At 60.7% G+C, this 23,485-nt stretch overlaps 1 protein-coding gene across 10 annotated transcripts in view; it reads right to left on the bottom strand.

Annotated features, from left to right (window-relative positions):
• Window positions 1-23,265, bottom strand: part of MPRIP (myosin phosphatase Rho interacting protein) — a 72,479-nt gene extending 49,214 nt beyond the window's left edge. For 4 of the 10 annotated variants that reach the window (XM_068699173.1, XM_068699171.1, XM_068699169.1 and 1 more), the window contains exons 1-3: window positions 22,699-23,265; window positions 13,053-13,130; window positions 12,023-12,088 (exon numbers count right to left, since the gene is read on the bottom strand). In XM_068699173.1, the coding sequence (XP_068555274.1) occupies window positions 12,023-12,088; window positions 13,053-13,130; window positions 22,699-22,818 (264 nt within the window). In that variant the 5' untranslated portion in view covers window positions 22,819-23,265. Of the gene's footprint in view, window positions 1-12,022; window positions 12,089-13,052; window positions 13,131-14,675; window positions 14,828-15,808; window positions 16,512-22,698 lie in introns of those variants that run through there. The other 6 variants (XM_068699168.1, XM_068699176.1, XM_068699179.1 and 3 more) reach the window with 4 other exon arrangements.
• Window positions 23,266-23,485: the final 220 nt, after the last annotated feature.

Below are 23,485 nucleotides of genomic sequence, written 5' to 3'. Positions count from 1 at the left end.
TGGCTGCGTCCCCCTCGATACCAGCACAAAACCTACAGGGCTCGCTTCTGCCTTCTCGGGTACCCGGGATGCCGGCCCCGCTGCGCCGTGCCCTCCGTAACGCCGGCAGCCCCCAGGGATGGGACGAGGCTCGGGGACTTTTGGAGGCGTCTGCTCCCCGCCTCCCCTGAGCTGTGAATCATTTCCTGACGCAGCTCCATCTTCTCTGAAAACCAGAAACGTCAGAGCCGAGGGGAAAGGGATAAAGCGCCCCCAGTTCTGTGCTTCGGGGGGGCGATCCAAGCAGCTTTGCTCGCTGCTCGGGGATTCATTGGGGTCGGCGATGGTCCTGAGTGAGCCCCTGGCACCCCAAAATGTCAAATCTGGGTACCAGAGGTTCGCTCAGCACCTGCACACAAGACATTTTTGGAGCAGGTAACCCCCTGGTCAAGCTCCCAGGGACCGGCTGTGCCTTGGGGGCACAGGGCCCGTGGCCGTTACACAACACGCCTGGATGAAATCTGGAGCACAACCTTTAAAGAAAGGCGATGGGGCAGGGGGAGGAGGAAACCAAACAAAAGGGACATTTTACTTTCTGCCAAGAACCAGGAGGGAAAAAGAAAAAAAGAAAAAAAGGAAAATTAAAGACAAAAAAAACACCATTTGTCTATCTCGCATGGCGAGCCGGTTGCCTTGGCACCCGGGTGCTGCACGGGGAAGGGCTCGGGTTTGGGTTTGCTCTGCCCAGGCTCCCAGAGCTGCCCCAGATGAGCAGCGAGCCGGGCACGCCTAGGGAAGAACCATCCAGGCCGCCTCCGTAAATGCTTCTTGACAAATGTTCCTTCTCCGAGCTGAAATATTCATGAGGGTGGCTGCCGAGCAGCGCGCTCCCCACGGGGAGCTGCTAAAAGCATCGCCCGTGCCTGGTGCTCGGCCTCGTGCTCAGGGTGGGGAGAGAGTGGGATTGCTGATCTGGGGCTGGATGCACTGCCTGCCCCTGGGACGTTCAGTCACCGGTGTCCTGGTGCTGCTTGAGGAGGGCTGGGACGTTAATGAGCAGGGTTTTAATGAGCGCTGTAGGCATCCTGCCACTAGGCACAGAGCTATCGATACGGCCTCAGCGCGACCGGAGCTGTGCCGCGGGCGGATTTTATTACACTTATAGATCATCTGGCAGGTCAAGCAAGCGGGATTTAGACAAAGGAGCTTGAAAACGACCTCGGCAAGCTCTGAGAAAGAAAGGATGGATGGAGCAGTCGCCCATCAAAGGGGAGTGAAGGTTGGGCTCTCCCTCTGCACCTCCCCACGAGTGGGAGCGCTCCCCATCCTCTGCTAACCCCCAGCAGCTCTCTCCTCTCCCTGAACCATGCCAGCAGGCAGGGGGGGATCTTTTTTCAGCCACCTGAGCACCTTCCTCACCTGCAGCCTGCCTGGATCGGCAGACATTGCTCAGGGAAGCTGCTGAGAAACCTCTGGTTTTCCAGGGCATGCACCAGGCAATAGGGAAGGACGTTGTTACTGTGCCATCCCATTCAGAAAAGCACTGAGCTGCTTCCCACCAGCCCCGTCACTCACTGGCAGCCCCCGTTTGTTCATCACGGATGCCGACAGCCAGCTCCTGAAATGCATTTTGCCGGAGGAGCTCCCCAGGACCCCACGTCACCCCCCAAGGAACCGGCTGAAGGCTCCGAGGATGGGTGTGCGAGCCCCTTGCACGCCTGTCCCTGCACACCAGGCCCCTCCAGAGCCCCCCCGAAGCCTCCACCAGGAGATAAAACAATTCCATCGCCGCTTTCGCCAGGGGGAAGGAATTTTCTTCCCCCCGGAGCAGTTTGGGGAGGGGGCGCAGAGCAGGGGCTGGGCAGGAAGAGTTCAGCCAGGGGCCACTTTTCAGCCGAACCGGTGTTTACGTCCACCGACAGCGAGTCTAAACACGGAGCGAGGCCGCGAGCTGGCCGCCAGCACCCTCGGGCTCCTCTCCCACCCCGTGCCGAGGGCAGCACCGGCACCGCGGAGCGCCCTGGGCATCGCTTTGGGGTCACGGGTCCCCTCCGTGTCCCCGTCCCCATGGGCGCCCGCCCGGGGAGCGAGTGCCGGAGCGAAGCAGGAGGCTGGAACTGGCTCGTCCTGGCCTTATAAGGCGATTCTTGCGCTGAGCATGCAGCTCCCAGCTGCTCCCCACCCCAAAGCGGGGTCTGGAGCTGGCAGCCAGCGCCTCGCCTGCCTCCTTCCTGTTAACCTCTTTCCTGCTGAAGGGCCTCCAGAGGGTCGTGCGGGGCTGGGATGGCCACGTCCCGACCCTGTGTGCGAGGGCACAACCGCCTGCACGGGTAGGGACGGTCGGGGAGTGCCCCATGCCCAGCTGGGATGGCTGCAGTCACCGGGTGGGTGCTCAGGCACATGCTCTCCATCTCCAACCCTGCTGGAGGAGAAGAAGGACAGAAGATGCAGAAGAAGGACAGAAGATGCTGAAAACATCAGCACCGTGCTGGGGACAAAAGCAAGGGCCCGGGTTTTCATGGGCCAAACCAAAGGAACCAGCATCGCCCGGTGCAGGTACACCCCCGGCCAAAGCCGCCATCTCACAGCCCTGCAAACTCCAAGCTCTTTTTCCCTCCTGCTCTCCTTACGGCACGGACACATGGCAAGGGCTAACAGCATTTTGCGTGCAAAATGTCCTCCTCCTTTCGGAGCAGGAGGGGGGAGATGATAGCCACCCGACCCCATCTGCTCGCAGCTGCCAGCATGAAATCTTCCCCACTCCCCAGGCACCCGCTCAGAGGGAAAAGAAATCTCTGTGGGGCTGTCACGGCAAGAACCCGACGGCAAAAACCCAATGAGGCCATGCAGCCAGACCCTGCTTGCAGTGAGGGCGCAGGGACAAGGGGACAGCAGCCACCAGGGGGTGGGAAGGACAGGCAGGACCCATTTGCATTTGGCTGTTTAAATTTTAAATCGCACTCCGAACTGGCCTCCTCGACTTTGTTCTCCGCCCCCTCAGCATAAGGGGACGAGCCCCAGGCGGTCCCTGCCATGCCCACGATGTCCCTCCCCATCTCCCAGGAGGGAAGGGGCTCCCCAAAATGTCACCAACGAGGTCCCCGCAGCAGGAACCCCCCCGGGGGGGACCTGCGCACAGAGACGGCCGCAGATATGGAATAAAACTGGCAAAGGGGGCAATTCTTTAGCTCAGGATCCTTCAGGAAGCCACGAAACGGTGCAAAAAAATAAAAATAAAAATAAAAAGGGCTCCACTCCTTGGGAAAAAAATTAGGAAAGGAAGCCATGGAGCTTGTTTTCGGAGCCAGCCTTCTCGCGGGGCAGGAAAATTACCGCAGCTGATGCAGGCCCCGGCGTTATTTACAGCAACAAGTGCTGCTGGAATGACTCCCAAGGTCTTCTGCTCAGCACTGCTCTGATCCAGGGCACCCGAGATGCCACCACCCTCGTGCTGAGCCAGGCTGGGAGAATAAAACCGAGCCCCCAAACCTCCCCAAGGGGACCCCATCTCCCCTCCGGCCTAGAGGTGCGGAGGGCTCGGCCTGCTGGTCTCCAGCCATCCCACAACCTCCCCTACAAACACACTGAGAGGAGGAATTGGAGCAAATGGTGGCAGTAAGACCGAGGGGAGGTCCTCGTGCTGCCACACAGACCGTCAGGACCATGACACCCCACATGAAGCCACCCACAGCCATCAATTTGAGCTCTGCTTCATTTTAGGGCCTAGGTAGGCCCAGCAAGCACAGTGAACTGCACGCCAGGGTGAAGGGAAAAGCCAAAAGTGCTTCCCACAAGAAAAGAGTACATAAAATGGAAAGACATTTCCCAGTGTCTCAGGAAAAAAAAATTAAAAATAATAATAAAAAAATCTTTAACTTCCACATGAAGTAGAATTTTTCAGTTTTTCACTAAAAAAGAAGGGAAGGGAAGCGCTGCTTTTCAGCAGATCAAGTCGGCAGAGGCCTCCCACCTCACACGACACAGGGTTAGACCTGCTCAAGCTGATGCCATCTGATCATGGCCCAGCTCTGCTGAACCCAAAGAGCTCCACGCCCGGGGTCCTGCTGTGTGTTACCAGCACAGAACACAGGATTTCCCTCCCATTTGGCTTCTTTGGGGCTTCCCCACCACAGGGAGCCACAAGGAGCCCCATAACAGCCCCCCCAGCCCCGCCAGACTCTCACACTTCCCCAGGTCACAGCGTTCCCAAATACAGGCCCCTAAATCCCACCCCCACCGAGCACTGCCACCAGCAGCCCCTCACACGGGTGCCCACCACGAGCAAGACAAAGAGGACGAGCCCCCAAAAGCCAGACCTACAGAGGCTGGGGCAGCTCCCACAGGCGCAGATGCTTGGGTGGAAGTTGTCAAATCCTGCCCAATTAGCCTGGAAACCTCATTACTCCCCCAGCGCTCTGCTTACGAGCTTTGCAGAGCTTCCTGCGGGGCTGGGAAGACCTCGCAGCCAGGCTCCCAGGGCGAGCGGGGGTCTCCAGATGGAGCTGGAGGGGGAAGAGCAGAGCCCGAAGGCACGTGCACACACCAAGCTTTGGGGGTTGTATTCCCCAGCCCACTTCTCTGCTGAGAAAGGAGTAAAATCGTGGCCGGGAGCTGCTCCTGAGAGGTCCTATGGAGCAGGGAGCAGGCCCTGGTGGGGAGAAAAGAGGTGGTGCAGGGCAGGGGCTCGAGCCCAGGGAGGTTTCTCCATCCCCCCCGCGTCAGCCTGTGCAGGGCAGCAGCAGCCATGCAAGCCAAATGTCCCCTTCCTGCGCACATCTGCTCCGTCCATAATCCCCACGTCCCTCCCCTAGTGGGAAAGCAGCCAAAAAAGCGAACCAAAACCATCATGATTATATCCCAGAACCCCCCCAGCGCCCTGGTCATCTGCTAGGACTTCATCCATGGAGGAAACGAGGAGGAAATGGTCAAGGTGCTACAAACCCCCCCCCTTCTCCCCAGCTGCAGCATCGCAACGGGCACAAACCCCACAGAGGGTGCTAGGGGGACGTGCCCAAAACTGATCCTGTCCTGCTGAGCCTTTTTCCCCCAGGGATCCCAACAAGGTGAGGGAAAAGCTCGAAGCGCCAGTGTTTGGGGAGCGGTGACAACCCTCCTGGAAGCAAAGAGGTGGCCAAGGAGCTGTGCTGCCCCGCGGCGAGGCAGAGCTGCGTGCAGGCTAACTCCTTAACCAAAAAGAAGAAAACCTGCCTGGGAATTCTCATTTTTCACCAGAAATGCCTCAAAGCCAGCAGCACAAGATGCCAGCGATCCCCCTGCCTGTGGTGACACCGAGCAAGGCCATTTACAAAGCCCCACCAAAGCCCTGGGCTTGCCTCCACGCAAGTTTTAACCTGGGCACTGCCCTGCCGAGCCCCCTGCTCTCATCACACAGACCCCCAGGAGCGAGGATGGGGGCTGCCTTCTGCCTCCCTCCTCCTCTTCCTCCTCTTCCTCCTCGGGGGCCACCACAAGGAGCAGCGGGGGTGGGAAGCCCCCGAGCTCGCCCGAGGCTCCGGCCGCTTTCTCAGGCATTCCAAAATTTGGCCGGAGCCTCTTTTTGCAGTGCTCCCCCCCATCCACCCCCCCACCCCTGGACGCCGGCCTAATTGTGTATTTATTTATTTCTGCATTTTCCCAGCTCCCCGCACACACTGGCACAGGGCCGGGGGGGGGACACCAAGGCCGGCTCCCGAGGCAAACCCAAATCAAACAGAGCTGGGGGCGCCCCCTTCCCTTCCAACCCCCCCCCCAAATTCTCCAGAGATCGGGAGGAAGCTGGGAAGAAGGGGAGCAGGAAAGGGGGCCGCCGGCGGCATCGCCCACCCCCCCCTTTTGCTTTGTGTGCGCTGGGGGAAATTAAAAATAGCTGTGTCCAAAGGGTGGCTGCAAGCGCCACAAAGAGCGTGTTGAGCGGAGGCAGCTGCAAGCTATTTGCTGCCCCTGGTAATCAGCATCTCGGCTTGCAGAACCCCCCCCAACACCCCCCCCCTGGCCCCTTCCTCCCCTGCCAGAAGCTGCCGCCGCCTCCCTCCAACCCACATATGTCATGTCAACAAGCGGGGATTGCAGGATGGCTCTGGAAAAGGAGGGGAGGAAAAAGAAAAAAAAAGGGGGGGGGGGGAACTCGCTTTGATTTTCGGAGCGGCTTCGCCTCGCTCGATGCACGTCCCCCCCCCCACCCCAAGCTGTCCCCAAGGGCTCGCTGCATTTTGCAGCGCCGAATCCCAGCGGGTGCCACCAGCAGAGCCAGGAGCAGGGCCGTGTCGGCCACCAGGACGCCGTTCCCCCGTAGGATTTCTTTTACACAAGAGCACCACGGGTGCCCTGCGTTACCCAACCCATAGCCCACAGCCTCCTGGTGGTCCTCGAGGACCTCAGGCAGCGGCCCCACCAAGGCTGAATTACGAATTACAAATTACATCTAGCCCTGTAATGCACCCAAACGAGCCTTCTGCCTTCCCGGCTACAGCCAGGAGCTCCCCGCTTTGTTTCCCATTGCAATCTCTGTTTTTTTTCTTTTTTTTTTTTTTTAAATACCAGCAGCTGGAGCAACTGCCCACGGTAAATAGCAGGGCTCCCATCTGTCGCCTGCTGCTGGAGGGCTGCGCTTTGTCAGACGCTCTGCTCCACGTGCTCAGCGCGGTGGGACCCGGAGGAAAACCAGGTCCGAGGCCACCAGGGCACGCAGAGGGTGATGTTTGCGTGGCTGCGTGCTCGGCCATGGGTTGTGTCACCTCCCCATCACCCTGACATCCCTGCAGCCGGGCTGGAGGCCACGGGGGTGAAGCCCAAATTGCCAGGAGTCACGACCCCAAGAAACAATCCCAGCTACGACAAGCGCCCATATCGCTCCATCTCCTGTAAATTAGGGACAAGGGATTTAAAATCCAGCTCGTTTCCCTCATTGCTCCTGCGTATGTCGTCGAAATAAAAATGCTTTGCTAACTAGAGGAGAACAAAAAACAGAAGGGACAGAGCCACTTGCACCCGGGCCCGTTTCTCAGTGTGGGAGCACTCCCAGCTCTGCAGCTAGCCCTGCAGAAGACAATAAGCACGGCATTGTTTTCAGGAAGGAAGCACCTGGGCCAGGCCATCAAAGCTGCTCGCTAATTAGGAGGCCACTGGCTGTATCTCGTTCTCCCAGCTCCACGTTTTGTCCTTTCTGTTTGCTCCCCAAACCTCCCACCAGGGCCTTTCGCTCTGGGACCCCTTCCCAGGAGGTTTTTGCAGGCACCAAGAGCAGGGCCAGGACACAGGCACGGAGAGAAGCTTCCTCCACTCACACCAGGGAAGATGTGAACAGGAGCAGCCAGCTCCAACTGCCAAAGCTTGCAGAAATCCCCCCAAACTTTGGGGGTCCTGGCAGCGGTCCCATCGCTCAGCTTCAGCAATGCCCCAAGCAATGAGCTCCCAGAGCTCCTGGTGGGTTCAAGTGTTTTTTTTTTTCCCCCAAAAGCAGTCCTGAAAATGAAGCACAACGCTCTCCAAAGACCCCTGAGCTCAGTCGGGGACCACCACCATTTATTATCTCGACACATCCCCCAGAGCCAATGCACGGCTGCGCTTTCTCCCTTTCTCCTTTACACCCCAGCACCAGGGAGCTCCTTCCCTGCAGCCCTGGAGGAGCACAGATCGCTGCTCCCCTGGTTATTTCCCAACGCTTCCCTCTTCCTACTGCCTCAGCTCTTACACAAGCACTCAGCATCCCGTGCAAAGCCTCCCCGCCGAGCATCTTCCTTCCCCGGCAAACGCCTTCCTTTACCCTGCTCTTCCCACCGCCGCTGCCCAGCTCGCAGCTGCTCCGCTCCAGCCCTTTTTTTGTTCCAGCTTGCTTGAAATCTGAACCTCGCTCCCGCTTGGAGCCAAGAGCTTTTTATGCTAAACAGAAACTGAAAGTCTCCCAAGATCTGGCGAGCAGAAGACGGCAGCAAAACCGTGGCTGCAGGGGGGGGGGAAAGAAAAAGCTGCGTGCGCGAGGGAAGCGCGGGCTCGCCAAGCCTCGCGCTGCCCCTGTGGAGGGGGCAGGGAGGGTTTGGAAACGCTTAAATGGCGAAACGGGTGGAAAAAAAAAAAAAAAAAAAAGGAAGGATGGAGAAGCCAGGATGTTTAAGGTTCGTTTTTAATCCCTGCCAATGAATTTGCATCCCGTGCCAAGACTGAAGTAAACTGCTTTGATCTAAAGAGGAGGGGAGAAGAAAAACACACACACACACACACACACACACGCAGATTCTTGGCTTCTTGCAACAATGCAGATGACAAAGGAGGGAGCCACGAGGAGAATTAGCACGGCGCAGATCTGCTGAGGGTGACAATCTTCAAATCTGCCCCTTTCTGCTGAAGGACGAGGAATTTGGAAGGGGGTCGATTGGGAAATAATAACCACGCACGGCTCCGCACCACGGCACCCACGCGCGCGCATCCCTCCCTCGCTCGGATCCCCCGCCAGCCGCTGTTTTTCCTCCTTTAACCATTTCCCAGCCCCTCCATCCTGGCTTCAAGGGCCAGGGAGCCGTGCGGGGCTCCAGGTGTGACCCCAGCAGCCCTCTGCATGGTGCCAGACCTCCTGCTTCCGAGCTGGCCGCTCTCCTTCCATTTACGCACCCACCCGGTGGTGCCGGCGCTCTCCTGATCGTCCCCTCCCCACTCCCATCTCCTTCCCCACCACCCAGCCCACCCCACGATGGAGTGGAGACATCGGCTCCATCCTATTTAGGCTCACACCACCATAAACAGGCCAGTTTCCTGCGTTAGGAGCCCAGGATGCAGCCCCGTGGCCGTGCAGGCCTTTTCCTCTGACCCTAAGCCATGGGGCAGGATCCGTCCCCAGGCAGGTGGGGGGAAAGGAGAGCGCTCCCGGTCCCCACAAGCCCCATCCACAGCATCCGCGGCGTTCCCATGCAGCAGGGCTCTATTTATAACCTCAGCAGCTAATTATAGGCAGCAGCAAGCACAACAAAAGGAGGCGACCTCTCCACGATCTGCCTGCGCTCGCCACCACCCCGCAGCCCGGATGCCGTCCGCTCTCCGGCTCCGTCCCCCTACCCCAATGCTGTTTTTGTGGCAGCTCCCTTGCTTCAGCCAAAATTTCCCCAAATCACCCCAGCATCACGGTGCTGAGCTGCTCTCCTGCTGCAAGCAGCAGCGCAGAGCCCACAGGGTGTTTTACCAGGAGGGCTGAGCCCTTGCACAGCACAAAGTGGCATCTCCCCGCCGGAAGAATCGTGCCAGGATGGGGCTGCAAGGAGAGGATTCGCTCTCCATCCTGGCACGGGTCCCCCCTCGTCCCCGAGCAGCAGGGCAATGCCTCCCAGATGCCTGCTCCCCCGCGGGCTGAGGGCGTTGGGATATCTGAAACCGGAGAGGATAAAGCACCAAAGGTCTAAGCTCCTCCTGGGCGACTGTTCCACCTCCGAAACAAGTCTCTGGATGCATCTGGCTTAGCTTATTTTTTTATTATTATTTTTTTTTTTAACCAGGCTTAGGCCTCAAACCAACCATGGGGAAATATCTAACAATGGGGAAATTGGGGAATGCATCTCCTGGGAACAAGAAGGATGGGACGGCTCGTGGCACTGCTGTGCTCCTCTCCCTTCCCCAAAATCAACACGGGAGTGGGTTCATCACCCACCAGCAGCTGGGGGGGGAATATCAGCCCCTCTACAGCACCCATCCCACATGGAGCTCTACAGAACAGGACAAGGAAGCCGAGGGGTGACACTGGTGGCTCAGCACGGGCATGGGACCCCCAAGCAATGGGGTGGCCGAGCCCCCCAACAGCTGCAGGGAGGGCAGCAGGAGGGGTGGGTGGCCTCCGTATCCGCTGCCGTTTGTTTGGGAGCGAGGAATTTGTGCACGTCTGAGCAGGCTCGGCTTACCCAGGGCTCGGCAGAGCTGGGAACAGCCCCGCTGGCACGCTCCCTGCTCACTGGGAGCTGGGGTGGAGGGGAAGGGGACGCCACGCGCTGCTTTGCCCCCCCCCCCTTCGGGGTCCCAGGGAGCCCTGTGGGGAGCAGGATGCTCGGGGCCGGCTGCTTTTTGCAGGTGCCTTACAACCACTCGGTCATAAAACCAGCACAGAGCAGCGCGTGGCTTCCAACTGTAAAAGGAAAGGGAAAAAAGAAAAAAAAAAAAAAGGAAAAAATAAATAAATAAATAAAAAGCCAACAGCCTGGCCAGCGGCTCAGCCGAGGAATGCGGTGCCAAACCAGGCTCCTCCGGAGACCTCTCCGCTTCCAAACTCGGTGCCTTCCCCGCCCGCACGCCCCGTCCCACCGATGGGATTCGGGCAGAATTTCGGGCTCCTGGGGCAAGGAGGAGGCTGCGGCCGCTTGGACCGTGCCCAGAGTTTTCCACCGGCCCGGCAGCGAGCCGTGAGAACCGCCGCAGCGCCGTGCCCGGAGGCCTGGCTCCGGCCCCGCTGCCAACTACGGCCCTTGGTCCCCTCCCAGCCCGCTTTCAGGGCAGCAGCTCGTTAGCTGCTGACCCCAGCTTGCAAACAGATGTGCCCTTTGCTGATGAACACATCGCTCGGGGCTGGGGGAGGAAGAAGAAGAGGCCGGGGCTGCCCGTGGGTACCTCAGCCCGGCGTCTCCGCCGCTGCCGCCAGCCCGTGGGCTCCCCTCCCGATCCCACGCCTTCCTCCCCTCCTCCCCGCCTTTTAATAAGAGCAGAAATTGCCAAAGCCGCAAAAATTAATGTCTAACAGGTTCAGGGCAGAGCAATTCCATCCGCTCGCCCAGCTGCCTGGGAGGTCTCCGGCCAGCTGCCGCCCGGCTCCCGGTGCGCCGCGGCGGCCGTCCCCTCCGTGGGACCCCCACCCCGCTTCCAGGGGCACCCCCGGGGAGCACACCAGTAAATCGCCCCTGTGACAGGGCTGCAAGGCAGATCCCTCCCTGTGCAAAAAGCCAGAATTATCCTGTGCAAAGCCCCGGCCCCGTTGCTCCTCCTTGGTGGTGGAGGAGGTGGAGAGCCCCGGTGGGCTGCAGCGGCACCGTGCCACGGGCTGGTGCAGGAGAGCATCTCTGTATGGAGAGGTGAAGCTCCTCTCGTGCTCTATTTTTGTTGTTTTTTCCACTTTTTCCCTTCCCAGCCAGCCCAAGGGATGTCAGAGGACTGCAGGGTGCTCCCCCAGCCCTCTGCGTGCCCCCTGGGTATGGGGACACAAGGACAAGGCATGGGGCTGGGGCGCTGCCTGTCTGCTCCTGCCCCAACGCAGCGGTGCCTGGGGCAGGTCACTCTCCCTGGGATGCAAAGCAGAAAAAAAAAAAAACATAAACACGACATTTCCCAACACCCTTCCACGCCTCCTCCTCGTTATCAGGGCATTGCCCCACAGCTGCCAGCTGCACGCTGCCTTTCTTTGGTAGCACGACCCGAAACACCGGCCCAGCGTGCGGCCAGGTTGCTGCAACGCTCAAACCCTACTGAGAGCCTCCACGCCTCCCATCCGAGGCATTTAAATTATTCACGGGACTTGGAGCGACCCCAGCAAACACTACAAACAAACAAACACACACGAGCAGGGCTCTCGCTCTGCTCCACGCACCATCCGTGCCCCACGGCGTGCCCAAGGTGGGCACGGCAGGGCTGATCCCGCTGGGGGCTTGCAACAGACGGGAGAATTTCTTTCCTTCCTTCCTTCCCCAACCTCTCTTTTCGCAGGGATGCTGCTCCCAGGGAAGGTGTTCCAGCTGACCTACTTTCCACGGGCATCGCTGTCTCCTTCCCAGACACAGCCGAGGTGATTCTCCGCCACCAAACCCCAGCGAGCACCGAGGAATGGGATGGGACGGAGGCGTGGGGCACCCTGGGGACAGCACGCCGAGCCAGATGACCCCCCACCTGCACCAGATCTGCCAGCAGCACGCTCCCACTACTGGTTTACACCAAAACCGAGTTTTCCTCAGCGCCCTGCAATGCCTGGACTTGGCCACAAAGCTCCAGGGGACAACAGGGACGTCCCTGTGCCACGCATCAGGAGCGCCACCGCCGCAGGTCCCCACCACCAGCGATGCCCCCGGGTTTGCCAGGCAGCACTCACCATCTCGTCGAGGGCGTAGCGCAGCAGCCCATGCTCGTAGAGGATGAAGAAGCGGCGCTGCCATTTCTGCAAGAGAAGGCAGAGAGGAGGGTTATTCCTGTCCGCGGAGATGGAAAAAAGGCACTGAAATCCCCCCCGGAGCCAAGGGAACGCGTGACAGCGGGGCATGCACCCCGGTGCCTCCGAGCACAGGGCTGCAAAGAGAAGAAGCTGCCAAAAAAGCAAAGAGGAGCCCCCAGAGATGCAGGGATTGGCCCTGAAGGGTGATGAATTGCAGCAGGGTTTGTGCTCAGCCCCACGGTGTCACATTTGGGGTGCAGAGCTCTGCTCGTGCCAGAGCGCATCGCTCGCTGCGCATTCACTGCCTGGCTCTGGGGGCACCCAAGAAGAGGATGTTTTGGGGCAGTTTCCCCATCTGGTAACCCCACTCCTCCCTTCACTAGGGCTGACCCCAAGCCACCTGGGTTAATTGTGCAGAAAAATGACCAGCGGCAGGCAGGGTGCTGTGCCAAACGCCCCCAGCAGCCCCATCCCCGGCCTCGCTGTTTGTGCAGCCACACGGCACACCAGATTGGAGAGCTGATCTGGCTGGAAATCTGCCTTTTTGTGCGTGTGCCAGGCTGTTTTCAGCCCAGAGCAGAAACTGGTTGAGCAGGCTGAAATAATAAATAATAATAATAATAAAAAAAAAGAAAGGTCCCAGATTCATAGCCCCAGTGCAGCAATTCTTATCTCGCTTTTCTCAGCCCGTCGGGCAAAGTCCAAGGTGCTCGGGGACAAGCAAAACTGCCAAGGATCTCTGCTCCTGGGGGGGGGAACAGAGTCCCACGCCCACACGGTGTGCAACAAACAGGCCTGCCACCAGCTGTGACTCCAAATAATGGCACATACCCCGGGCTGAGGTCAAAACCCAACACAGGGAAGAGGTTTTATTATGGCTAGCAGCACCGAGAGCCTTTTCGGCACGTGACAAGAGGGGCCTGCGTCACCCCTGGGGCTGCCCGCACCCACCCCGTGGAGCTGTGCTTACCCGGGAGCGATGGACGGGGTTGTCAAAGTCCGTTCCTTCGGGGGCCAGCAGCAGCCAGCCACCATAAATGGGTTTGGCCTGCAAAGAAACAGCAGAGAAGCGTCAGCTGGAGCCGCACAGGGGGCATCGGCACTGGGGGGCACGTGGGAGGGGAGCGCAGGAGCCTGTGTAGGGATGTGGCCAGGGAGGAGGTGGCTTCACGAGCTCCAGCTCCTGACCACGGGCAAAGTCAGCCCAGGATGACTTTTTGGAGGCTCGATGGCAACCTGTGGTGTGTGTGAGACCGAGATGCGGGTTTGCAAAGACAAAAATCCACGCCACAACCAGCAATCTGCAGAGCACCGAGTGCCGTGCCACAGAGCCCGTCCTCACCCACAGCTCTCCTGGCCATCCACAGCGTGCCCCTGCCCCACAGAAAAATTAAAAACCCACACGTGCTCCGAGGGAGAGCTCACCCTTTTCCTTTTATTAATTAACAGAGGAAAAACCAAGCAGTGCTGGCGGCGATCCAGCGCGCGGCCAGACCCGGCACACCCCCCCCCCCCGGCCGACAGCCGAGCGGGCAGGAAGGTCAGAGCCTGGGGGGGGAAAACACAGCTCGCTCAGCCACAGGCAGAAAGGGAAAGAATACCCGGAAAGAAATGCAGCACAGCACTGCCATTTATCAGCTGGGGGGGGGAAAAAAAAAGGGCTCTTTCCACCAGCGGTTTTGGTGAGGAGCCATCCGTGAGCTGGTGCGGATGCTGCGCCCATGGTGCCCCCCCTGGATCAGCGGGATGGTGAGATGGGGACGGGCACTGGGCACGGGGAGGGGGCACGGCAGCCCCCGCAGCGTCCTGTGGGCACCGCTCCTCCTCCGGGACCTGAGCCAGCCCCATTCCTGGCAAGGGCTGGGGCCAATTCCTAGCGCAAGAGCAGCCCGGCATTGCCACACCGGCTCCGGGGAGAGGCCAGGAGGGAGGAAACCCGGGGCAGGTCCAGCTTCAGGATCCCCCCCCCGGTCTGAGGATGCTGCTTTCCACCACAAGCTGTCCATGGCCATCCACACAGCAGAGGGAATTTGAGTTCCCAGCACCCCTCGAAATGACTCGGTTAATCTTTTTTTTTCTTTACTCCTGAAATCTTAAGACTGTTTCCAATTCCGTACCTCCCCTAGATTCCTCCTGCCAGTTTCTGTGGTTTTGTAATGTTAAAGAAAAAAAAGAAAAGAAAGAAAAGTTTCCCCTCTGGAAAAATCCCTGCAAACAATAGAAGAAAACTGCCTATGCACCAAAAACTGTCAAACGCATGAAGCACTGAGTAAGCAAACTGGAAGCGAACCGGAGGAGTCATTTTACTGTTTATAAAGCGGGAAGGAATAACAAAAATCTCTCACCCCCCTCCGCCGCGGGACGTATGGGCTCTAGGTGCTGCTCTCCCGACAGCTGGGAAAACACGGTTTGAGCAGAGCCGCCTCCCCCCTCTCTTTTTGAGGGGGTCCAAATTTTGGCAGAGGCTCCCTGCTCCGTCCCGTGGCCCCAAAATCCAGGGGGGGCTTTGCTGGTGCAGGGCAGCACCCGATGGCACCGCCACCCCCAGCCCTAACGGGGTCTGGGGACCCCCAGTGCCCCCCGTCCTGCTCACCTGGGTGCCGGAGCCCTGCTCACCCGCGGTCCCCATGGTCCCCAGCCCCGTGTGGCGCTCCCCCGGCGCGTCCCCACCCCGGGGTGCCGGTGACGCCGCCGAGCCCGTGCCCACGCCAGGACTTTGGAGCGGGGGCTCTGGGACTGTCACGGCCGCTCCCCGGCGTGCCGGGCTGTGGCTGCGTCCGCCCACGCGGCCCGGGCTTGCAGTGGCTTTTCCTCAACGCCTCTTGCGCTCCCGGGGAGAAGAAGAATTGTGAAATCCCACATTAATCCAGGAGACCCCACTCTCGTGGAAACGGGGCGCACGGGTGAGGGGTCTCCAAATTACCACGGAAAGCGCCCGAGGTGAGCCCCTGAGCCAAGCCCTGGTGGTTTGGGAGGTTTCACGTGCGCCCTTCGGTGTCGGGAACGAGGAAGAGGATGACAGCGGAGGCAGGACGCGGCGTCCCCGACGCCCAGCGCCACCACGCCAAGGAACCCGAGGTGGCGATGCCACCAGGAGCCAAACCACCAGGGCACAGCCCTCCTCCTCACCCCAACCTTTCTCTCCATGCCCTTGGGCACGGCCAAACCCCAAAAAACTCAGCCCCGTGCACAAACCCCCGTACCAGACCCCGTACACGGCACAGAACCCCCAGCACACCCACGCCTGACACCGGGGATGAAGCAATCCTAAACCACCGCCACCAGGGCCAGCAGCGAGCAGCCTCCACCCAGGCCTGCCGCCCTGCCCTACCTGCCCCTCAGCAGGCATCCTTTTGCCTTAAAACTCTCCAATTTTGGCTCAGCCGGCTGCGTACAAAGCGCCCGGCACCTGAAATACACGACCTTAACACAGAGCGCGGTCATCTCTTTACCGGTGTGATAAAAAAGCACCCGAGGACTATACTTATTCCAGCAGAAGCGTCCAATTGCGGATATTGAAACCAAAATAGCTGAAAGGTACGAATTAGAGGCAGCCGGCGTGGGCAGCCCGGTTCCGTCTCCCCGCAGATGAGCGCTCGGCAGCGCTTTTTAAAGCCAAACCAACACAAGCCACTGCTAAAAAGGCAATGCCCAGAGAGGGATGAGCCTAAATGAAAAGGAGACGACCGAAACGAGTAGAGAAAGCCTGAAATAAACCCATTGCACCTGCATGGAGCCTGCCCTGCCGGAGCGAGGCTTGGAATAAACCTGCTCGATGCCGCCGTGGGAGCGGTGCCGTGCCAGGAGCCTCCGGCTTCCTCCGGAGCTCAGGAAAAGGAGGAAACAACGCCCAGCACCGAGCACGACTCGCAGCAAGAACTTCTCCCGGCCAAGCTGATCCGTCCGACCTCGCACCGAGAGATGGAAGAGGGAGGCTGGGATTCCCGGGATGCCCCCTGAGATCTGGAGGGCTGTCGGATGGGGAGCTCCCGGCTGCTTTACCGCAGGCAGCGGCCTCGCAGGGTGCCGGGGGGGCTCTGCTCTCCCCAAAAAGCAGCACCCAGCGGGTCGGCGAGCCGCAGCACGGAGCCGAGCAGAGGGCAGGCGCTGACGGCACCACGGCGCATCCACTCCCGGGGTGGGGCAGGAAGAGGAGAGCCGGTTCCTCCGGCACGGCTCGCGGTGACGAAGCCGAACGCCCGCCGCCACCCGGCACGGGAGGTGCCGAAGCTGCCCTGGAGAGGAACGTGCAGCCTGGAAAATAAATGATTGTGCGTGGCAAGGGCACCACCGGGATGGGTGTATGGCCAGGTCGGAGCCCCGCAGCACCCCCGTGGTGCTGTCCCTGCGCAGCTCCTGGTGGCACCTCCGGGGAACGCCCAGGTTCCTCCGATCCAGGGCAAGGTGCCCAGGTAGGGACGGAGCTTCGAGTGCCCCCCTCACCTCCTCTCAGGTGTCACCATCCTGCCACTGCATCCGTCCATCCGTCTGTCCATCCACAGGTCGCACCCAGAGGCACGCCAGGCCGGGAGGAAGCGGAGAAGGAAGCGGCCCCAGCTCGGTTTACACCAGGCTGTCAAGCTGACGCTGCCCAGGCGCCCCCCTCGCCCCGCCGGCACAGCTCCCAGCAGCCTGGGCTTGGGTTTGATGGGCGCAGGGAGCTGCTCGGAGCCTCCCAAAGAGCGGGGTGACGCGGGGACCCCCAGCAATGGGGTGGAGGAGGCGAGGTGACCCGCTTCCAACGGGCAGGAGGGGTTGTTGGAGCGGGCCAGCACGTGGAGCAGGGGGTTACGGGGCCAGAGGGGGGCTGTGACACCAACCAGCACACCCATTTGGCTGGATTTGTGCCTGCAGTGGTGCCTTCGCTCCTCCCTGCCCCGCGCACGCGTGCCGTGAGCCTCAGCCCATAAAACCACACAATTTCCCCCCAAAAATCATCTCCTCCAAACGCCAGGAGCCACCTTCCAGGAGGAAGAAGCAACCCCATGAGCTGGGGACCGAAAACCAAGCCTCCCTTTGTGGCCAACCCCATGGCAAAGCACCCGGGTGCCCATCGGGGTGCAGGGACACCGGGCAGGGTGGGGATGGGGTCCCGGCAGCCGGTCCTGACCCACCCCGGGGTGCATCGAGGGAAACCCGAACCCATCGGCAGGAGAAGCCTCCTGGCTCCGAGCGCATGGCGGGAGGGATAATCTGTTTAGGCTGCCGGCAGACGTAATCAGCCTGTCTCGGGTGGAGGCAGGGCTTGTTTTGTTCGGGCTTGGCAACCCAGTGGGAAGGGGAAAATAAAAAAAAAAAATAATAATAATAATAATAAAAAAAGGACCTTTGCTGGAGAGCTGTAACCTCTGCCCGCCGACGCTCAGCGCTCCAAGCCCTGCACTTGGGGGTCAGCCCCGTGGTTTTGAGCAGCTCTGCGAGAAAATAACAGCCCCAGCCTGGCCCTGGCTGTGTTTGAGCTCACGGTAACTCACATCCTGCCAGCTTTTGGGGCTTAGCCCCAATATTCACCAAAGGGGAACCCCCCTGCAGCTCCCCGTGCACCTCTGGGTCATGGCTCCCAGGGTCAGCACCCCCTGCGTGCCACCTCCCGAACCAGGGACGCGTTTTTTTGGCAAAGCCCTAGGAAAATATCACCGCCAGCACCGTGCCTGCAACCTCGAAAGAGGAAATCCGGGCGGTTTCAGCCCCGCTCTCGGTTCTGCGCACCTCTGAGCACCGGAGAGCGTCACTGGGGCGGCCGTCACCCCGCAGGAATGGGGAAGGTGTTCGGGGTGGGAACGGGGTCAGCAAACCAAGCAGGCTTCCCGAGCACAGCTTCTAGGAACAGGCAGCGATCGTTTCATGCTCGGCGTGCTCCCGGCACGGCCCGCGGAGCCCTGCAGCACCCAGCCAGCGACCCCAGCCCACGAGCGCTCTCCGGCAGCGCCCCCAATCCACGCTCCAACCCCAATCCACACTCCAACAACCACCCCGAGGGCCAGGAAGGTGCAGCACGGCCCCGGCAGTGGAGCTGCTCACATTTGGGTTCCCTCGTTCCTGCAGTATTTCCCCTCTGCCACTTGCCACTTGGCGACGTGCAGGGGACGTGGGGCCAAACCCCGACGCTCGCCGTGCCCAGGGCGAGCAGGGCCAGCACCCTGCGGCCACCTCTGCCACAAAAAACCCATTTGCACAGCCCGCCCGTGGCCGAAGCTGCAAATCAGCGGGGCCAGGCTTTAACCACCCATGCGGGACGAGGCCAAACCAGGCCAGGCTGCCCAGAGCTAACCCCAAAGCCGGGCGCTGCCCGGGCAGAGAGCTGCGTGGGCAGCGGGACCGACCGGAGGAGCAGGAAGGGAAAGGCCAAATTCAGCCTTCGTGCCAATCCCTGAGCCCTGACCCCAGTCGAAGCAAGATTTTGGGGAGGCTGATTGCAGTTTGCACGGATAATTTATCAAGGGGCAGCGAAACAGGAGCAGAGGAGAGAAGGCAAGGGTCCTGCGAGCCCCGATCCTGCTCCCAGAGCGCAGCGTGCCCGCAGCGAGCAGGCTCGGAGCCACCTCCCACCCACGACGGAGCCCCCCCGGCGCCCTGGAGAAGCCACAACATCTCTCCAGAGTGCCGGCGAGGGGATTTATCGCTTCCTCGGGTGCCGGAGCAGATAAGGTGCGGCGCCACGCAGCAGCAAAGAAACATGCGAAGGGGACGCGAGCAGCGCTGGGCACCGCCGTGTCCATCCCCAGGGCCACAAAGGGGGTCAAGAGCACCCAAAGCCGGCCCTAAACCCAACCCTATATCCCTCCCAAGTCCTCCCCAGCTTGCACAGTGCTCCCCACGGCCGGGATGTGGCCCACGAGGGGCAGCCACCCAGGGACACCGGGGCGCGTCCCCCCAGTCCCGAATTCCTGCTTGCTGCAGCGGCCGGGGGAGGCGGGTTTGACATTTGCAGAGAATCTCCCCCCTGTTTGGCCCTAATAATTAGTCGATTAACGGCGGATTTTTGCAGCATGATACAAGCAGCCGGCAATGCACGCGCGGGGGCTGCTTTCCAGGAAAGAGGGGGCTTCTCCTCCCCCAAGGAGCAGGAGGGGGATGGCAAAAGCGTGCCCTGGATCCAACCCCTCACCTCTGCTGCCCCTACAGCACCAGGATATGACCCCAACCCAGCCCCATCAGGGCAAACCACCCCAAAACCCCTTTGGTTTCCCACTCTTTAAGGCCGGTGGTGCTGCATGGCACGAGGCAGAGCTATAGTGTCAGCACATCCCACAGGCAGCTCCCCAGCCTCCTGCTTCAGCCGTGGCTGGATGCGAGCCCTAATCCTCCGTGGCCCTAAGGGCAATGCAACGCCCCAGAGCAAAGCTCGGGGCACTGGGGCAAAGGGCTCAGATACAGGAACGATGCTCGGGGTGAGGTGGCCGGCAGCGGGGATTCACCCGCTGCACCCAACACCACCAGTTGAAAGCCTCGGGGCTATTTAGGATGGGAGGAAGGGGATAAGGTCCAAAAGGAAAATGGAAATAGCCAAATTCGCTGCCGGGGCGCCACGGGCCGGGGCAGGAGGAGGCGGTGGGAAAGTCTGCAGCACCATTTTCTAACTGGGTGGTCCTTCGGGCATCCGTGCCATGATCTCACAACCCAAAAAAAAAAAAAAAGAAGAAAAGAAAGAAGACACTGGTAGCTGGGAAGGCGTCCTCACATTCCTCTATCTGTGCCAGTCCCCATGCCCCGAGAGAGCGCACGCATGGAGAAAATTAAAAGCAACTGCTTTACGCCCTGCTCTTCTTCCAATTCAGGCCAGGCGTAATTTGGAGGTTAATTCCCAGGCTGTTCCTGTTTTGGGGGGGTTTTGCTTTCCCTACGACCCAAATGCAGGGACGCTCACATACGCCTGGTCCTATATTCATCCCCCCACAGCCCTGCCAAGTCCCGGGTGCTTTCCTTGGGGCTCCCATCGACGGGGCCGGGCTCTCAACTGGCGATGGAAAAAGGTCACCAGGAACCCCAAAAAACATCCGTCCTCCCCAGGAAGAATCCACACATGGGGTTGCCAGGAGGTTACGAGGGTCTGGGCGCAAATTGCCAGGAAAAAGGGAATTCCCACCAAAAGGGAATTATGGGGCAGCACGAGGGGAGCTGGCGATGGGTGGCACTTGAGCAGCACCCCAAAACCCACTGATGCTCCACGTCCCAGCCGGGCAGGGTCCGGATCCTGCCCGCAGCACCACGCATCGGCGGGGCACCGAGCACCCACAGCGGGGCGCACGCAGCAGCAGATATTCCCCGGGGAAGAAGGGGATGAAACGCCTGACCCAGTTTTTTTCCGTGCCACCAGGGCGCCCCGGAGGCTTGAATAAGGTTTGGGGGCCAAGGACGCGTCACCTACAGCCCCAATAGGGAATAAATAGGACCCCAGAAGGTGCCAGGACCGCACGCAGCCACCCCAAATCGTGCTGACCCCCCGGCAGCACACGAAAACAACTCGTGAACGGAGCGCTCCCGGGATTTGGGACTTAGCATCCACGCAGCCCTTTGAAGTTGGACGCGCTAAGTCCGATTACCATTAGGGAGCTGCAGCTCGTTAATCCGAATGTTTGGGGCCGGATCGCCCCCGGCCCCGCTCCCGGTTCCATTCCCAAAACCAGCGCCACCACCAAACGTTTGGGACGCTTGGCACAAGGGGAGCGGGTCCCGGAGCCCCGGAGCACCCAGGAAGCCGGAGGGGCGGCTCCCGACACCCCCGCAGGGATTTTTATAGGATAAAAAGCCAAAAGGGACACGAGTGCGTAAGTGCCAAGTACCTTCACCTTTCCTGCCAGCCAAGCGGAAAGGTCAGATGACTCAAAAGGACTTTTCCAGCCCGGCTCCAGGCGAGCCCCATTGTGGCCCCTCCACACGGGACGCCCCCTCCCCAAACCGGGCTTCTTTTAATACATAAATAAAACCCCATAACGATAATAAAAGACGATCCGGGGCCGGGAAACGAACTGTTAGCCCAGGGGGTGCACCCCAAGGGCCAGCGGGGGTCCTGGTGGAGGGAGGACAGGGCGGGAGGGGGTGCGTGCACCACCCGCTGCCGGAGCCTCCATCTTCTCTGCAGGCTTCCCCGGGGCCGCGAGGGAGCAGCCGTATGGGATCGAGGTGTTCTCCCCCCCCACAAGCAGAGCCCCAGGCCCCAATCAGGCCTGCGGGGTTTGGGGTGACCCCGTCCATCCCTGTGGGGGCTGCCAGGGGTCAGCCCCCAGGGGAACAAAGCCCCCGAGGGGTCTCCTCAAACCACCGGTGCCATCGGGCCCTACACAGCCAACACTTTGACCCCCTAAAAAGAAATATATTTAATATGATCGCATCCAAGAGGCGGCGAAACCCTACACGGGGCAGCACCAGGGGGTCAACCAGACCCTTTTTTTTTGGGGGGGGCTCATCCCCAGCACCCTCCGGGCCGTCTCCTTTGTCTGGGCACGGCGGCGACGCTCCCCGCCCGCCCCTTCCCGCACACACCACGGCATTTTTTCCAGTTACATTTTTTCCATATTAGCCCTCAGATTTCATTATGTCCCGCTCACCCCACCCCCCCACCCCCCACACACACACCCCAAGCAATATGTCTGATCTCATTGCCATAATAGGATCGGCGGCGATGGCAGCCCCCCCAACCCCGGCACCTTTCCGCACCGGGGGGGGGAAAAAAGGGGGAGAGCGGTGTCGTCCCCCCCCTAAAACCCCTACACCCCAAATCCTTGTGGTGTTGGGTGCCGGGTGGGCCAGAAAGGGGTCACGGGGGGGGGCTGCGTGAGGCCTGGCAGGAGGAAGAGGAGGGGAAGGAGGAGGAAGGCCCATTCCCGCCCCAGCCTGCCCAGGAACAGGCGGCGATCGCCTTCCGCTCCCCTCCCCGGGAAATATGGGGTGCTATAGGGCCGGGGGGCCGTGCCCACAGCCCCCGGGGGGGCTGGTTGGGTTCTAGACGAGTTTTTGTTCCCCAAGACTTTTGGCATCTCCCGATAGCACCCATAGGATCCCCCCTAGCTGCTGCCACCCACCCTGCACCCCAATAGGGGCTGGGGTCGCCCCCAAGTACCCGTGACCCCAAAGGGAGGGGGGCACTGGGGTGGGACGGGGGACCAGAGGGTGCCTGTGGGGTGCTGGGTGCCCCATGGGACACCCAGGTATGCATACGGCCTGTGGGCACCCTATGGGACCCCTGGACACCCTATGGGGTCAGCAGGAGTCCCATAGGACCCATAACACCCCATAACCAACAGGAGGGGCAGCACCCATGGGACCCCACGCTATCCATGGGGCCAGCGGGCACCCCGTGAGACCCCCGGAGAACCCATGGGTCCCTCTGCCAACAGTGGGGCCAGCAGAAACCCACAGCACCCACGGGGCCGGGAAGCACCGAGGGGACCCTACAGAACCCCTGGGATCCTGGGGCCACCTGGGGGGCACCCATGGGTGCCACCACCACCCGAAATCACCCATAGCACCCCACCACCACCCATAGGACCCCACCACCACCCTAAAAGCCCCCACAGCGGGATCCAACCCATAGACCCAAGCGGGGCGGTTGGGCACCGAGCAGCGCGGGGCGGGTTTTTGGGGCGAAAAGCGTGGCTTTTGGGGTCGGCCCCCACCTGGTTGAGGTCCTCGTCGTTGAGCAGGTGGGACTCGCGGGGCTTGAAGCAGTTCTGGCACTTGCTCTTGTTGAAGATGTTGGCCTGGAACTTCCTGCACGGGTTGTCCTTGGCGGCCATGGTGCGCGCGCCCCCCCCCCCCCCAGCTCTGCGCGCCCCCGACCCCCCCCCCCCAAAAAACCCCTTAAATCAGCGCCCCCCCTCCGGCTGCCCCCAGGGCACTGCTGCCAGCACCGAGCCCATGGCCGGATTTATAGAATTTTTGGAGGGGGGCGGGGGGCAAAAAGAATTTGGGGGGGAGTTTAAAAAAATGCAAAAAAAAATAAAAAAAGGAAAAAAAAAAGAAAAAAAAGAAACGGAAAAAAAAAATTTAAAAAAAGAAAAATGAGAAATTGTCCCCCGAAAACGGAAATCGCCAAAAAAATGAAAAACGATCGGGAAAATAAATAAATCGGCGGAAAAACGGGAGCGAGGCGCGGCGGCCGCCCCCTCGGCGGGCAGCGCGCAGCACCGCGGGGCGGGAGCGCGCAGCGGGAGCGCGCACGGCCGCACAGCCCCCGCCCGCGGGGCGGGGATTGAGGGGGCGGGGCCTAAAGGGGAGGTGGGCGGGGCTTATGGGGGAGGTGGGCGTGGCCTGGGGGCGCGGGCTGCGAAGCGCCCGGGAGGGAGGGGCGGGGCGTGGGTGGAGATTGACGTGCGCTGCGGCCAATGGTGGTAGGAGGAGGTTGGTGACAATAGGGCGCTGCGGCCAATGGGGTGCAAGGAGAAGGGAGGGCGCGCGGCGGGC

The sequence above is a fragment of the Anas acuta genome, chromosome 15, assembly GCF_963932015.1.
Source record: "Anas acuta chromosome 15, bAnaAcu1.1, whole genome shotgun sequence".
Lineage (NCBI taxonomy): Eukaryota > Metazoa > Chordata > Aves > Anseriformes > Anatidae > Anas > Anas acuta.
Note: the sequence above shows the minus strand (reverse complement) of the source record. Positions and strands in the feature narration are given on the sequence as shown.